Below are 14278 nucleotides of genomic sequence, written 5' to 3' on the forward strand. Positions count from 1 at the left end.
GCTGAATGCTGCCTGAGTCGGTATGACTATTTGCAAGAGGTAAAGCTGCTAAGAGGTCGTGGAAAGCCAACATCACTGGCCAAAATATTCCTAGCAAGGAGAACCAATCGATCAGTTTTCCATAGCATTAGATATTCTGCTCCTCAAAGAGTATAAAACTGTGCATTGGGCTTCATGTTCGGAATGGCATGCTTGCAGATCAGCTTGGGAATGCTACCCATTTCAACAAACACTACGTTCATTGAAGCAGGCAATTTTAGCAGCTACCTGCATTTTCCCATTGACCAACCTATACATTCGTATGAAAGAAGTTCTTACCACCAAATCTGACTCAGATCCTGTAATATGCACTTGCTATGGCAAGTTCCCCCCCAAACAAACCAAACAAATGTATGCCTCAGTTAAAGGGTCACTTTGTTCTAGAAAAATAAAATTTGGACCTACACTCAAACTCTTTGTACCTCTACTTCATCATTTCCTGAGTAAAACCAGTTAATTGAAATCCTTTCCTCCACTAAATAACCCAGGTGTACTGACCATTCTTTTCTTGAATCTAATATTTGGAACAGACAGCATAATTTATTGAGTCCTGTCGTTCTTTGCTTTAAATAGGTGTTCAAATTCATATCTTAGCTACAACTGCCTGGATAACTCATCAGCACCGCTTCTTAATAATTATCTATTAATTGTGTTCAATTGTGTGCAGGGCATGGACATTACCTAGGGATTCACTTGTTCGCTTATAAATAAGAGCAACTGAAATTGGGGTTGTTGGGTTTGAAGGTGCTTGTTTGTAACTTGTGTCTTTGCAAATAAATGTTTGTGAGTGTGTAAATTTAAGCTCCAGTTCTATCCTTCACCACCTGGCTATCTGAAGTGTAGTACTGCTGACCCACAAGATCAGTCTAGCTGGGCTGGAAAATATACCCAGATCTCTTCTATTCTGCCCGATCATGGAATGTTTAGCACTAACACCAGATCCCTGCGCAGGGTAGGTGAATTGGCCACGCTAAATTGCCCCTTAATTGGAAAAAATGAATTGGGTACTCTAAATTTTAAACAAAGTATTGTGTTCCTACTGTTTAGCCTATAGTTCCTGTTTATAATATCTGAAACCTGTTGTCGAATTGCAGGTCCTTCCACTTACCTCTTATACCATGTTTATGTATTAATGGAAAAGGCGGGTAACTGGCTTAACCAGGTAGTCACTTGTACAACACCTCTGTGCATATTAATTTAAGAAGACATGTATAAAGATTGGTGAGACTTACTGGCCACACTATGCTCTGTTCAGTTAATGTTTCTTCTGTTTCCAATTGACTGTGCAAAAATATCTTGATGGCTTTACAAAAGGCTCAGGGATGTTAATGGAGCTTGATGTAGTAATGAGTTGCTTTTAATACCTAATGTGAATGGGTTAGGATAATTGAAGACCTTATTAGTCATTTTGATGGATCTTTGAAATGACATATTCACTGTGAAGAAAGTGAAGTGGATCTGACACCTCAATATAAACTGTCAGAAGATATACTACTAACTTCGGGTAAGGCCAGTTTTAAACGGTTGTGCTTTGGAAACTTTTTCTTGAGCTTGCAAATTTAAAAGACAGTTTTCTTATGTTGCACAAAAGCTGTAATTAAGAACTATCAAAAAAATTATCTATATGAAATCCTCCTCACACACTCCAGCTTTATCAACAAAGCTTCCAAGCTGAGTTTTTTTGCTCCTTGCCACTCTTAAAAACACAGATTTTATTTATCATGAATATATACATATATTTATATATAGTGCAGATATAGACTCTGGATGGCATTAAATTATTAAATTCTGCAGGAATTCACATTTGTGCCCAATACTATCCTTATCCAGTGCCCGCAACTCACAAAATCAATCTTAATTGACTCTCCCCACCATCGTTCTCAACACTCTTTTATCATTCACATATCTTTCCGTCAGTTTTCATGGGACCTGGATTTGGAAAAGTCAAGCACAACACATGCTCGAATACCAAAGGAGCAGCTAAAGACAATGCGTCATGCACTAAGACAAGCTTATTGCCAGTCAAAACCTCTGCAGCTGTGTCTGAGAACTGTCAGCGTCCCTCTTGTGCACTTGTTAGCAGCTTGGAGCAGCAACTGTCAAATTATAGTCCTATATGTCAGAAATCTATTAGCTTATTCAAATACAATTCTGGACGCTTCGAATCATTCCTTGGGAATACTTGTAGCATCAGTATTTTATCTTTATTTTTGCGGAGGAAGGGGGAACTATAATGATGTCAACAGAGAACGATCACAAAAATCCGTCCAATATAGATGTCACCTTCTCATTTCTGAGTGGCGTGGCATTGGATGATCAACCAAAATGCTGACAATTCACTTTGTAGGCTTGATCGACAGTGCAACAGTGAAGCCAGATGAAGCAGCAACTGACTATGAATGATATTCCAGGTGGACCCTGAACACTCAGCTCAAAGCCTTATCCTATCCAGTAATTACTGTGAACCTAATATTGTGAGTTGTAATCAGTGGTATTCTACCATATCAGCAAAGGAGAACTAAAATTTAAAAGGAGCTCAAACTCATTATTGTCGAATTGTTGTCTACTGTTAATTATAATGAGTGGTGACATTATCCTACAACTTGGGAGTTGAAGGTGTGCCGAGCAACATATTTAGTTATTGAGCATTTTATTGATCAGTGAAATGATTTAATATCCATTTACACCAGGAAAAGTAATGCATATTCTTACTTATAAGTAGAGAATATACAGGAAGAAACCCGGATTGTCAGCTTGAAGGTTTTTAGCTGACCATTCTGTTGTTTCAGCTGAAGTACCGAAATCTAAAAATTAAACTCAGGCTATATTTTGTTATTGAAATGCACTGCATCTCAGCAAAGCAAAAATGGACTGGTTGAATCAAATGTTTACATTGAGTACTCTGATACAACACATCTATGGTGATTGACTCAGTATACTCTGGTCAGTCAATTTGTTAATTTCTGTTTGTTATATTGATTTATTACTGGTTATAGATAACTGAAAAAGTCTGACATCCACCATAATTTTAAAGAGTGATGTTTATGTTGAGTTAAATGTTTCAAGTGTATTCCATGTAGCTATGGGGCGGCACAGTAGCACAGTGGTTCGCACTGCTGCCTCACAGCATCAAGTGCCTGGGTTCAATTCCGGCCTTGGGTGACTGTCTGTGTGAGTTTGCCCTTTCTCCCCGTGCCTGTGTGAGTTTCCTCCGGGTGCTCGGGTTTCCTTCCACAGTCCAAAGATGTGCAGGATAGGTTGATTGGCCATGCTAAATTGTCCCTTAGGTTAGGATAGGGTGGGGGAGTGGGCCTCGTAGGGAGTCAGTGCAGACTCAATGGACTGAATGGCCTCCTTCTGCATTGTAGGGATTCTATGATTCTCTGATTATTCTGTGATTCTCAGTTGAGCAGCCTGTCCTTTTCTTCCTCCTCACAGGATGTGCGTTTGTGAAATTTTCCGCACATGCAGAGGCCCAGGCAGCCATCAACGCCTTACACGGTAGCCAGACGATGCCAGTAAGTACAATCAGAGAAATTCAGTTGTTTTAAATTCTTGCATTATTTGACAAGTCCCAATGCAATTTAAAAGTAACATAGAAAACAGAGTCTACAGTACTGCTAATGATATGTCATCAAGCACATGAGGATTTTCACATTTGTTCAATCAAAATTATATGTTGCTTTATCAGCACTGCATCCGAAAGAGAATATTTCTTTAGTGATCGTGTCTGTCTGTAGCAAGAGTTCAAATTGCATTGTGCTAATTCCTAGGTGCTTGAATCGCCATGCCTTCTCTCCATCTATGCCATGGAGGAGCATAGGGGGCATCGGTTTCTATAAAGTACACATTGGATTACACCTGGATTACACCATTCTCAGTGAGCAAGCCACTACAACTTCCTCTCTATGATAATAATGGATACTTGGTACTGCTCTATTAAGTAGTCAGTAGGGACAGGGAAAAGTGATAAAGATTTAACTATTCGCTATAATTTGCATGAATTATTGTCACTGATTTCAGTTACAAAGGATTTTGGTACCGGGGAAGAGTGAATAAGTTTACAAAGTACATTTGTCAAATTCTAATTATGGTGCAATATTCTATTTTTAGTAAGTAAATGGATTTTATAATGGGAAACATTTTCAGAAGTATTCTGTACGAGCATCAAAATGTGTTCAATAATGTCATGATGCACAGTGCATGTGCTCGGAACTGCTTTTATTTTTAGTTTGTAAAGTTCACATGAGTATTCCTGGGTTTTTGTTCCAATGGGAAGGCAACTCAGGAAGGCTGACATTTATACCTATGATAACAGATGTGACGGTTAGAATGTATTTTGATTCTATGGCAACACGTATTCTCCTGCCATTGTCCACAAAATTTGGTGGAAAGTCTACAAAATGAACATGTTCAAGAAACTGAAATCAAACTTAATAAAGTAATAAAAGAATGACTCGAGAAGAATTTAAAGAAACAAGAAAACAATAAACAAATATAAACTGACAAGTTAAATTGATTACCGAAGATTATAGTGTTTATGTCGACCTGGCAGATAAGGCAACCCGTTATTTGATGCCAAAGTGCATGTTTAGGCCTATACTCAGCATATAAATTGAAGCCTCCCTTATTTTTCAACTAATAAATGCATATTTAGGACAATATTAGCAGTCAGCTTCAATTTTTTCAGCTCAGAAATACATGTTTAGTATTACACCTGCTGTATAGATTGATATGTGGACCAAGCTGTGTTGCCAAGATGTGTGGGAGTTTAAGACAGTCCACACAGAGCAGACCGTATATGGCGACTGATGAAAAGAAACCTTTTCATATATCAAAATGGCAAAAAGCCTACACCAACACCAGCATTTCACATTTTATACTCGCCATTTACGTTGACACTGCATTTTAGAAAGGATTTTCCGAAGCTTTGAAAGATAACTTCGAGGCTGTGATCTGCAGTTTAGAATTAATTAGAGGAATGTCAAGATTATATACCAATTAAATGCCTCTAGATTTTTCCCAACTAATCAGAAGGTGATAAAACAATTGTGCATACTCAGACAGGTACACAGCTAGAAACAGACAATTTGGTGAAATTCATCAGGGATTCATTGGAAGTATGGACAGAACATCCCATGACTTCCAACTCTTGTCGCTGTGTTCTAGGTTGTAAATTTAGACCCCACATAAGGACTTTACCAAGGAATCTTGGCTGGAGAGTCAGTGCTCTTACTCTGCATTGACAGCACTACTATGCTTCAGATTAAATATTAAATTTAATTGGGTGGATGTTAAAGCTGTTATAGAAAGATAGCACGGATGTAATTCTGTCAGGATAAGATAAAATTGGCCACAGAGCATTATTCATGTGAATGTTTGTAATTCATTGAAATTCAAGAAGATTATTTTAAATTTGTTGAATTTTAAAGTGGGTTGGAAGTTAAAACAAAAAATTGGACCGTGTTGGATGGGCATTAATCCACCGTTGAAATAGTTTATAATCCTATGAAATGAAGTTTTGGGTCTCCTAGATTTTATGGTCAGAAGAACACAATGCTGCTTGCCTATGACCTTAACGGAAGCTTCCCACAAAGACCTGACAATCTCTATGATATGAACTTCCTCTTTCCCAATGGAAGCTTAAATCAAGTGTTTACCCAAGGGGATTGGCAGGCACCTGTGGTAATTAAATTCTTTAATCAAGATCAACTGCAACCAATATGAAGGGTATGTTGAGTGTAATCAGAGTTCAAGACAGTATTTAGCACACTTGTCAAACAGCAAATACCATCCGATTAGGGGCAGCACTGTAGCACAAATGGCTAGCACTGTGGCTTCACAGCATCAGGGTCCCAGGTTCGATTTCCCCACTGGGTCACTGTCTGTGTGGAGTCTGCATGTTCTCGCTGTGTTGGTGTGGGTTTCCTCCTGGTGCTCCGGTTTCCTCCCACACTCCAAAGACGTACAGGTTAGGTGGATTGGTCACACTAAAATTGCCCTTAGTGTCCAAAAAAGGTTAGGAAGGGTTATTGGGTTATGGGGATAGGGTGGAAGTGAGGGTTTAAGTGGTCGGTGCAGACTCAATGGGCTGAATGGCCTCCTTCTGCACTGTATGTTCTATGGCAATTAGTAAGTACCAGTCCAGGTCAGGGAGGATGGCTGACATGTGAAAATAACTCTTTCTTTCTTCTTCCTCTTCCATTTTTTTTCTTGGTATCTCATGTCTTAACAATTTCTCAAACTATCCAACTACCCTTAAGTGTTTCTGTCCATCACTGACTGAACTGAGGTCTCCAAAACTGTCTCACTCCATACCCTTTTCCATGGTTGGACCTCATGGATAATTGACAGGGCCATTTTGCCAACGAAATACTTATTTTGTTTCAAAATATATCATAAAGTGTTGACTACATTGTTGAAATATTGGTGTGAATATTCACCTTTAATGTCACTTACCTTCATTAACGTCTTGAGCCTTCCCATGTACCTTCTGTCCTTTATCAGTTAGGCTTTACATCATGCTTTCCTTATCTCATCTCAGGCTGTTCTCCCTGATCAATTTTATTCTGGCCTTCAAACTAACTCTCAAGAAGTTTTATTATTTGTATCTGTTCCACTCTCGGTTATTTATGTCTTCGGCTGTTCATAAGACCTGTTAACCAGCTGTTCATAAATGGCATTCAGTCCTTGTTTCTTATCAAACTATTGAACCATGGAGTGATTCATGGAAATAACTACTCTTCTCCTGCCACACATTAATTAAGGCAGGTCTTTCAGCAGCCATCTTAATTAAACAAGAATAAATGAAAGCATTACCACAGTGTTGCCTCATTGACAGCAGCTTCTGGATTTCCGTGTTATCCTGTACATATGCATACTTTGAAGTCACTGTTAGAGTCACTGGATTTATGATGACTAACACTGGCAGTGTTGCCATCATTACAGCTGCAAAATCCAGACCTTTATTTTTAACAGGCACCAAAATTACTTTGGAAACATTAAGATTTTTGTACACTGAAGGAATTGAGGTAGAAGATTAGCCATGATCTTGAATGGCAGAGCAGGCGGAGCAATATGACCTACTCCTGCTCCTATTTCTTATGTTGTCAAAGCCTTCAGAGAGATGGTGAGATTAGGTGGCTCATGTGGAGAAAAATACTGTTGCAGACTTGATGAGATAAATGATCTGTTTCTGTGCTGTAATGCTCTATGATTCTTAACCTTCCCCTAAGAGAGTAAAAGGAAAACAAATTCCGGAGCAATAATCAGGAACGTTTATATCGCATAATTAACATGAACAGATCAGGGACAACCAAAACAAGAGAGGTGAAAGCAGAAGATAACTGAATTTCTCAAAATAGCTGACGCCAAACCTTCGGGCACCTGCTGTATATGATTTAGTATTGACTGGAGATGAGTACACACATGAAACTAAATAAATACATGACTTCTCATTGCCATTGTATTGAAGACGAAAGACCAAAAGTAATAATACAGATGAACAAGAATAGGAATAAAGCTCCAGGAAAGATAAAGTACAGTTTAATTGAGATAATCGAACAGTAGAGTTTACAAAGAATTTTTAAGGAGGCATATGAAGGGAAGAATATTGCATCAGACGGTCTTCACAAAAGAGGAAAAGATGATTCTGAAAATTGAAACTATGAATCCAAACTTCATGCATCAGGAGCACTTATTAGGATATTGAATGCCATGGTCGACAGCTCGCATTCCGAATGCTTCGCTGTTTTATTAATCCTGACCTTTCCAATTTGTGTTGAGTGATTAAAATGAATGGACACCAGATGCATGAGCCCTAGAAGACCACACAAGCCTTCTATTCTAAATTCCTATTGTGCAGTCCCATCACAGAAAGCTTTGCATCAGAAGCACTGCATTGGAAAGTGTACTTACACCTTTACAAAACTGACCTTATTTTTATTGGACATTGAGAGCGAGCATGATCCAGAATTTTAAAAAGCTGAGACATCAACGATGTAGATATAAATGAACTATTATGTTCTGAATGCAAAAAAAAGTTTTAAAGAGGAACTGAATAAAAATTTGCAAAAGAAGAATGCATCAAAGAAAAAAGGTAAAATGGACCTAATTGTCTGCTTCTAGTCTATGCAATTCTGATTTTACAAAGATAAAGCCTTCTCTCCATTTAAAACATCCTTAAATCCATCCATTCGTTGATAACAATATATTTTAAATCCTTATGGCATCGCTCGTTGAAGCTATTAATGTCAAATTAGGGAAACACTCAGCATATTAGGAAGGATCTGTGGTGAAAGAAACATAATTCATGTTTCTGGTCAATGACCTTTCATCAGATCTAGAACTAAAAGAAAATGTATCAGGTTTTGAGGCAGAGAAATGGGAGGAAATTGTCTATATATATGTTTCTGGAACATACCTCTTCATTCACCTGAGGAAGGAGCAGTGCTCCGAAAGCTCGTGTTTGAAACAAACATGTAGGACTTTAACCTGGTGTTGTAAGACTTCTTACTGTGCTCAATCTATAGCAATTCAGATAACAATCAGCTTTCCTGTTTTAGCTACCAAAGTGGATAATCTCATATTTATCCACATTATACCGCATCTGCCAAGCATTTGTCCACTCTCAACTTATCCAATTCACACTGAAGCAACTCTGCATCCTTTTCGCAGCGCAACCTCCCACCCAGCTTTGTGTCATCTGCAAATTTGGAGGTATTACATTTAGTTCCATCATCTAAATCATTCATATATATTGTGAATAGCTGGGGTCTGAGCACCAATCCCTGCGGTACCCCACTAGTCACTGCCTGCCATTCGGAAAAAGACCCATTAATTCCTATTCTTTATTTCCTGTCTGACAACCAGGTTTCTATCCATCTCCATAAACTACCCTCAATCCCATGTGCTTTAATTTTACACACTAATCTCTTATGTGGGACTATGTTGAATGCCTTCTGAACCTCCAAATAAACAATATCCACTCTCTCATCAACTCTACGAGTTTTATCCTCAAAGAGTTCTAGCAGATTTGTTAAGCATGAATTCCTATCATAAATCCACGCTGACTCTGTCCAATCCTGCCAATGTTTTCAAAGACCTCTGCAAGTAAATCATTTATAATAGACTCTTGCATTTTCCCCACTACTGATGTCAGGCTGACTGGTCTCTAATTCTCTGTTTTCTCTCTGCCCCCCTTTTTAAATAGTGGGGTTACATGAGCTACCTCCAATTGATATGAACTCATCCAGGGTCTACAGAATCTTGGAAGGTGACCACCCTTGCATCCATTATTTCCATGGCACTTCTTTAAGGACTCTGGAATGTAGATTATCAGGCCCTAGGTATTTATTAGCCTTCAGTCCCATCAATTTCCCAACAACGTTTCTCTATTAATATTGATTTCCTTCGGGTCTGAGGGTTGCAAAACAAGGCCAGCAGCGCTGGTTCAATTCCCATACCAGCTGAGAATTCTGAATTCTCCCTTTGTGTACCTGAACAGACCCAGAATGTGGCACTAGGGGCTTTTCACAGTAATTTTATTGCAGTGTTAATGTAAACCTACGTGTGACAATAAAGATTATTTAGTTTTATTTATTTTATCTCAGTTCATCCCTCACACCAACCTTGTTTTATTCAACATTTTTGGAACATTATTTATGTCACCCTTTGTGAAGATAGAACCAAAATGTGTATTTAATTGGTCAGCCATTTTTTTTGTTCCCAATGAGTCCCAAAGATGGTGTTGTCTGCTCAATGCCAAGGTTATGGACATCTCTGAACTGGAGAGGAACTTAAAGTGGGAGAGGAAGGATCCAGTTGGCTGTGGTGCACGTGCATACCAGGACATAGGTAGGTCTAAGCAAGAGGTTCTAGCTAAGTGTGTATGAGTAGTTCTGGGCTAAATGATAAAAACAAAACCACAAAGGTAACTAGATTACCACCTGAGCCACAGACAAATTTGCATAGGGTAAATAACATTGATGGTTAGTTTCAGTAATGGTGACCATGAAACTATCATCGATTGTTGTAAAAAAAAAACATCTGGTTCACTAATGTCCTTCAGGGAAGGAAATCTTTACCTGGGGCGTGATTATCTGACACCCACGCCGGGTGGGAGAATCACGGGAGTGCCAGGTGAATCACGCCACGCCGCCCTGGCACCCCCACGCGATTCTCCCAACCCCCCAAAATGGCATGTCGCGTTTTGCGACAGGCCGCTCGGAGAATCGGCGCTCGCCATTTCTAATGCCAACCGGCGATTCTCTGGCCCGGATGGGCCGAGCTGCCTGCCAAACCCGACCGGTTCACGCCGGCGCCAACCAACCGCTGCATGTGGGGCCTGTGGGGGGCGGAGGGAGGATTGAGCACCACACGCGTGCTCAGGAGGTGTCTGGCCCATGATCGGTGCCCACCGATCATCGGGCCGGCGTCTCTAAAAGACACGCTCTTTTCCCTCCGCCGCCCCGCAAGATCAAGCCGCCATGTCTTGCGGGGCAGCGGAGGGGAAAACGGCAACCGCGCATGCGTGGGTTGGCGCCGGCCAACCTGCGCATGTGTGGCTAACATCACTTAGGCGACGCAGCCGTGTCATTCCGGGCGTGCCGCTTTGATGTAAGCGTGAAATTCACGCGCCGCCGCTTCTAGGCCCCTGGGGGGGAGAGAATAGGGGGTGAGGACCGGCCTCCGACGCCGGAGTGAAACACTCCGGTTTTCACTCCGGCGTCGGCTGTTTGTCTCCCTTTGGGAGAATTTTGCCCCTGATCAGGCTGACATGTGATTCAAGATGCACAGCAATGTGGATGACTCACAAGAGCCCTCTGAAATGGCCCAGCAAGTGACTCCATTCAAATGCAATTATGGATGGACCACAAATGCTGGCCTTGCAAGCAATGCCTGCGTCCCATGAAAGAATAAAGAAAAAAAATCAGAGAGTTGAGTGTGTGGTTATTGGCTTGGGAGAAACGGGTTTCAATTCATGGGACACTGGCACCAAAATTGGGGAAAGTGGGAGCTGGAACATTGGAGCGGTCTTCTCCTGAACCATGCTGGGAGCAGTGTCCTGGTGTGATGTCTAACTGGAGCTGTAGAGAGGGCTTGAAACTAAATGGGGTGGGGGGCGGGGGGCACGGTGAGATTCACGTGAGGAAAGTTTAAAGAGAAAGGGCAAGGCAATGGTGCAGGGTAGCCATCTGGGTAATGGTAATGAAGAGACAGAGAGCACAAATATGAGAATGCACCATCAAATTGGGTCAAATGGCTTAAAACTATCAGAGGAGGAGGAGAATTCGGGTGAAGTGAGATTGTGAATCAAATTATTAAAGTTTAGGCCTTTGAAATGTATATCAATGAAGGTAACGACAAGTTGAGGGGGCAGGACTAGTAGTTGAAAAAATAAAACTGAATCACTTTATTCAAATGCGCAAATCATTCGCAATAACGTTTTTGAACTAGTTGTGGAAATAAGGAAAAATAGTTCTGATCAATTCACTATTACGGAGACCAGTGTTGGGAAGTAAACATTCCAGGGTACATTGTACATTGGAAAAGGAGGGGCAGTGTCCTGGATAATCAAGGATGATATAAGGACATTGGTGGGAAAGGATCTTGGCTCAAAAAATCGTGACATAGGGTTAGCATGACACAAGATTAGATCATAGATCATAGAATTTACAGTGCAGAAGGAGGCCATTCAGCCCATCGAGTCTGCACCGGCCCTTACAAAGAGCACCCTACTCAAGCCCATGTAGCTACTCTATCCCTGTAACCCCGTAACCTCCACTTAACCTTTTTGGACACTGAGGGCAATTTAACATGGCCATTCCACCTAACCCGCACATCTTTGGACTGTGGGAGGAAACCAGAGCACTCGGAGGAAACTCACGCAGACACAGGGAGAATGTGCAGACTCCGCACAGACAGTGACCCAGCCGGGAATTGAACCTGGGACCCTGGAGCTGTGAAGCAACAGTGCTAACCACTTGCTACCGTATTGCCCAAAACAAAATTAGTAACAGCAAGGTTCAGAAAACACTGAGTAGTTTAAAGGTCCCCCTCACTACAGATATCAAATTGGACACAGCGACACAGCATTAATCAATAAATAATTGGAGTTTGCAATAAAGGCAACATAATAATTGTGGGGACTTTAATCTTCATACAGACTGGACCAATCAAATTGGCAAAGGTAGGCCAGCTATTAATTGCCTTTCCCTATTTGCCTCTTAAAAGGTGCTGGAAAGCTGCCTTCTTGAATCACTACAGTCCATGTGATGGAGGTACACCCACAGTGCTGTTAGGGAGGGAGTTCCAGGATTCTGACCTAGCGACAGTGAAGAAACAGCAATATTTCCAAGTCAGGATGTTGAGTGGCTTGGAGGGGAACTTCCAGGTAGTGGAACGTTATTTGCTCCCATTGTCCTTCTGGACGGTAATGGTCATGAGTTTGGAAGGTGCTGTCTAGAGTCTTGATTTTCTGCAGTACATCTTGTAGATGGTACACACTGCTGCTAATGTGCATTGGTAGTGGAGGGAGTGAATGTTTGTGGACAGGGCGTTTATCAATTGGGTTGCTTTCTCCTGGATAGTGCCCAGCTTCTTGAGTGTTGTTGCAGCTGTACTCATCCAGGCAAGTGGGGAGTATTCCATTACACTCCTGACTTGTGCCTTGTAGATGGTGGACAGGCTTTGGGAAGTCAGGAGTGGGTTACAAACCACAGAATTCCTAACCTCTAACCTGCTCTTGCAATTATAATATTTATATAGTTAGTCTAGTTCGGTTTTTGGTCAATGGCAATCCCCAGGATGTTGATAGTGGAGAATTCAGTGATGGTAATACCATTGAGTGTCAAGGGGTTCTGGTTAGATTCTTCCTTGTTGGAGCTAATCATTGCCTGACACTTGTGTGGCAAGACTGATACTTGCTACTTGTCAGCCCACGCCTGAATATTGTCCAATTCTTGCTGCATTTGGACTTGGACTGCTTCAGTATCTGAGGAGTCGTGAAAGGTGATGAACATTGAACAATCATAGAAGCATATAGTCATAGAGGTCAACAGCACAGTAAAGGCCCTTCAGCCCACTGCGTCGGCACCAGTCAAAATCAACAACCTACGCATTCTAATCCCATTTTTCTGCACTTGGTCCATAGCCTTGTATGCCTTGGCATTGAAAGTGCACATCTAAACACATCTTAAATGTTACGGGGGTCTCTGTCTCCACCACCCTTTCAGCCAGTGAATCCCAGACTCCAACCTCTCTAAACCTCCTGCCCCTTACCTTAAATCTATGCCCCTCGGTCATTGAGCACTCCAAGGAAAAGGTCTCTTCCTGTCTACTCTATGTCACTCATAATTTTATGCATATCAATCACGTCCTCCCTCAGCCTCTTCTGCTCCAAGGAAATCAACCCCAGTCAATCGAATCTCTTTTCAGAACTAAAACTCTCCAGCACAGGCAAAATCCTGGTAAATCTCCTCTGCACCCTTTCCAGTCTGTCACATCCCTCTTGTAATGTGGATCCAGAACTGCACACTATACTTGCTCATCAGTGAACATCCCCACTTCTGACCTTATGATGGAATAAAGGTCTTTTCATGAAGCAGCTGAAGATTGTTGGGCCTAGGACATTAACCTGAGGAACTCCTGCAGTGGTGTGCAGGAGCTGAGATGATTGACCTCCAACAACCAAAACCGTTTTCCTTTGTTCAAGGTATGACTCCAACTAGCAAATAGTTTTCCCCCTGATTTCCATTGACTCCAGTCTTCCTGGGGCTCCTTGATGCCATATTTGTTCAAATGCAGCCTTAATGTCAATGGAAGTCACTCTCACCCTACCTCTGGAGTTCAGCTCTTTTGTCCATGTCTGAACCAATGCTGCAATGAAGTCGAGACCCTGAGTGGCCCTGGCAGAACCCAAACTGAGCATCAGTGAGCAGTGTATTGCTTATAAAGAGGCACTTCCATCACTTCACTGATTTTGAAGAGTAGACTGATGGAGCAAAATAGGCTGGGTTGGATTTGTACTACTTCTTATGTACAGGACATACCTGAACAATTTTCTGCATTGCTGGGAAGATGTCAGTGCTGTAGCTGTACTGGAACAGCTTGGCTAGGGGTGCGGCAAGTTCTGGAGCTCAAGTCTTCGGTATTATTGCCGGAATATTGTCATGGCCCATAGCCTTTCCAGTATCCAGAGGCTTCAGCCATTTCTTGATATCATGTCGAGTGAATCAAC

General features: G+C 41.4%; 1 protein-coding gene across 18 annotated transcripts in view; it reads left to right on the forward strand.

The window, feature by feature from the left end:
* Positions 1–14278, forward strand: part of celf4 (CUGBP, Elav-like family member 4) — a 1331379-nt gene that overhangs the window by 948360 nt on the left and 368741 nt on the right. For all 18 annotated transcript variants that reach the window (XR_005459940.1, XM_038790659.1, XM_038790661.1 and 15 more), the window contains one exon: positions 3478–3557. Coding sequence is in view for 17 of the 18 variants with exons in the window: in XM_038790659.1 (XP_038646587.1) it covers positions 3478–3557 (80 nt within the window). In the remaining variant the exon portion in view is untranslated. The remainder of the gene's footprint in view (positions 1–3477; positions 3558–14278) is intronic.

Source organism: Scyliorhinus canicula, chromosome 3 (assembly GCF_902713615.1).
Source record: "Scyliorhinus canicula chromosome 3, sScyCan1.1, whole genome shotgun sequence".
Lineage (NCBI taxonomy): Eukaryota > Metazoa > Chordata > Chondrichthyes > Carcharhiniformes > Scyliorhinidae > Scyliorhinus > Scyliorhinus canicula.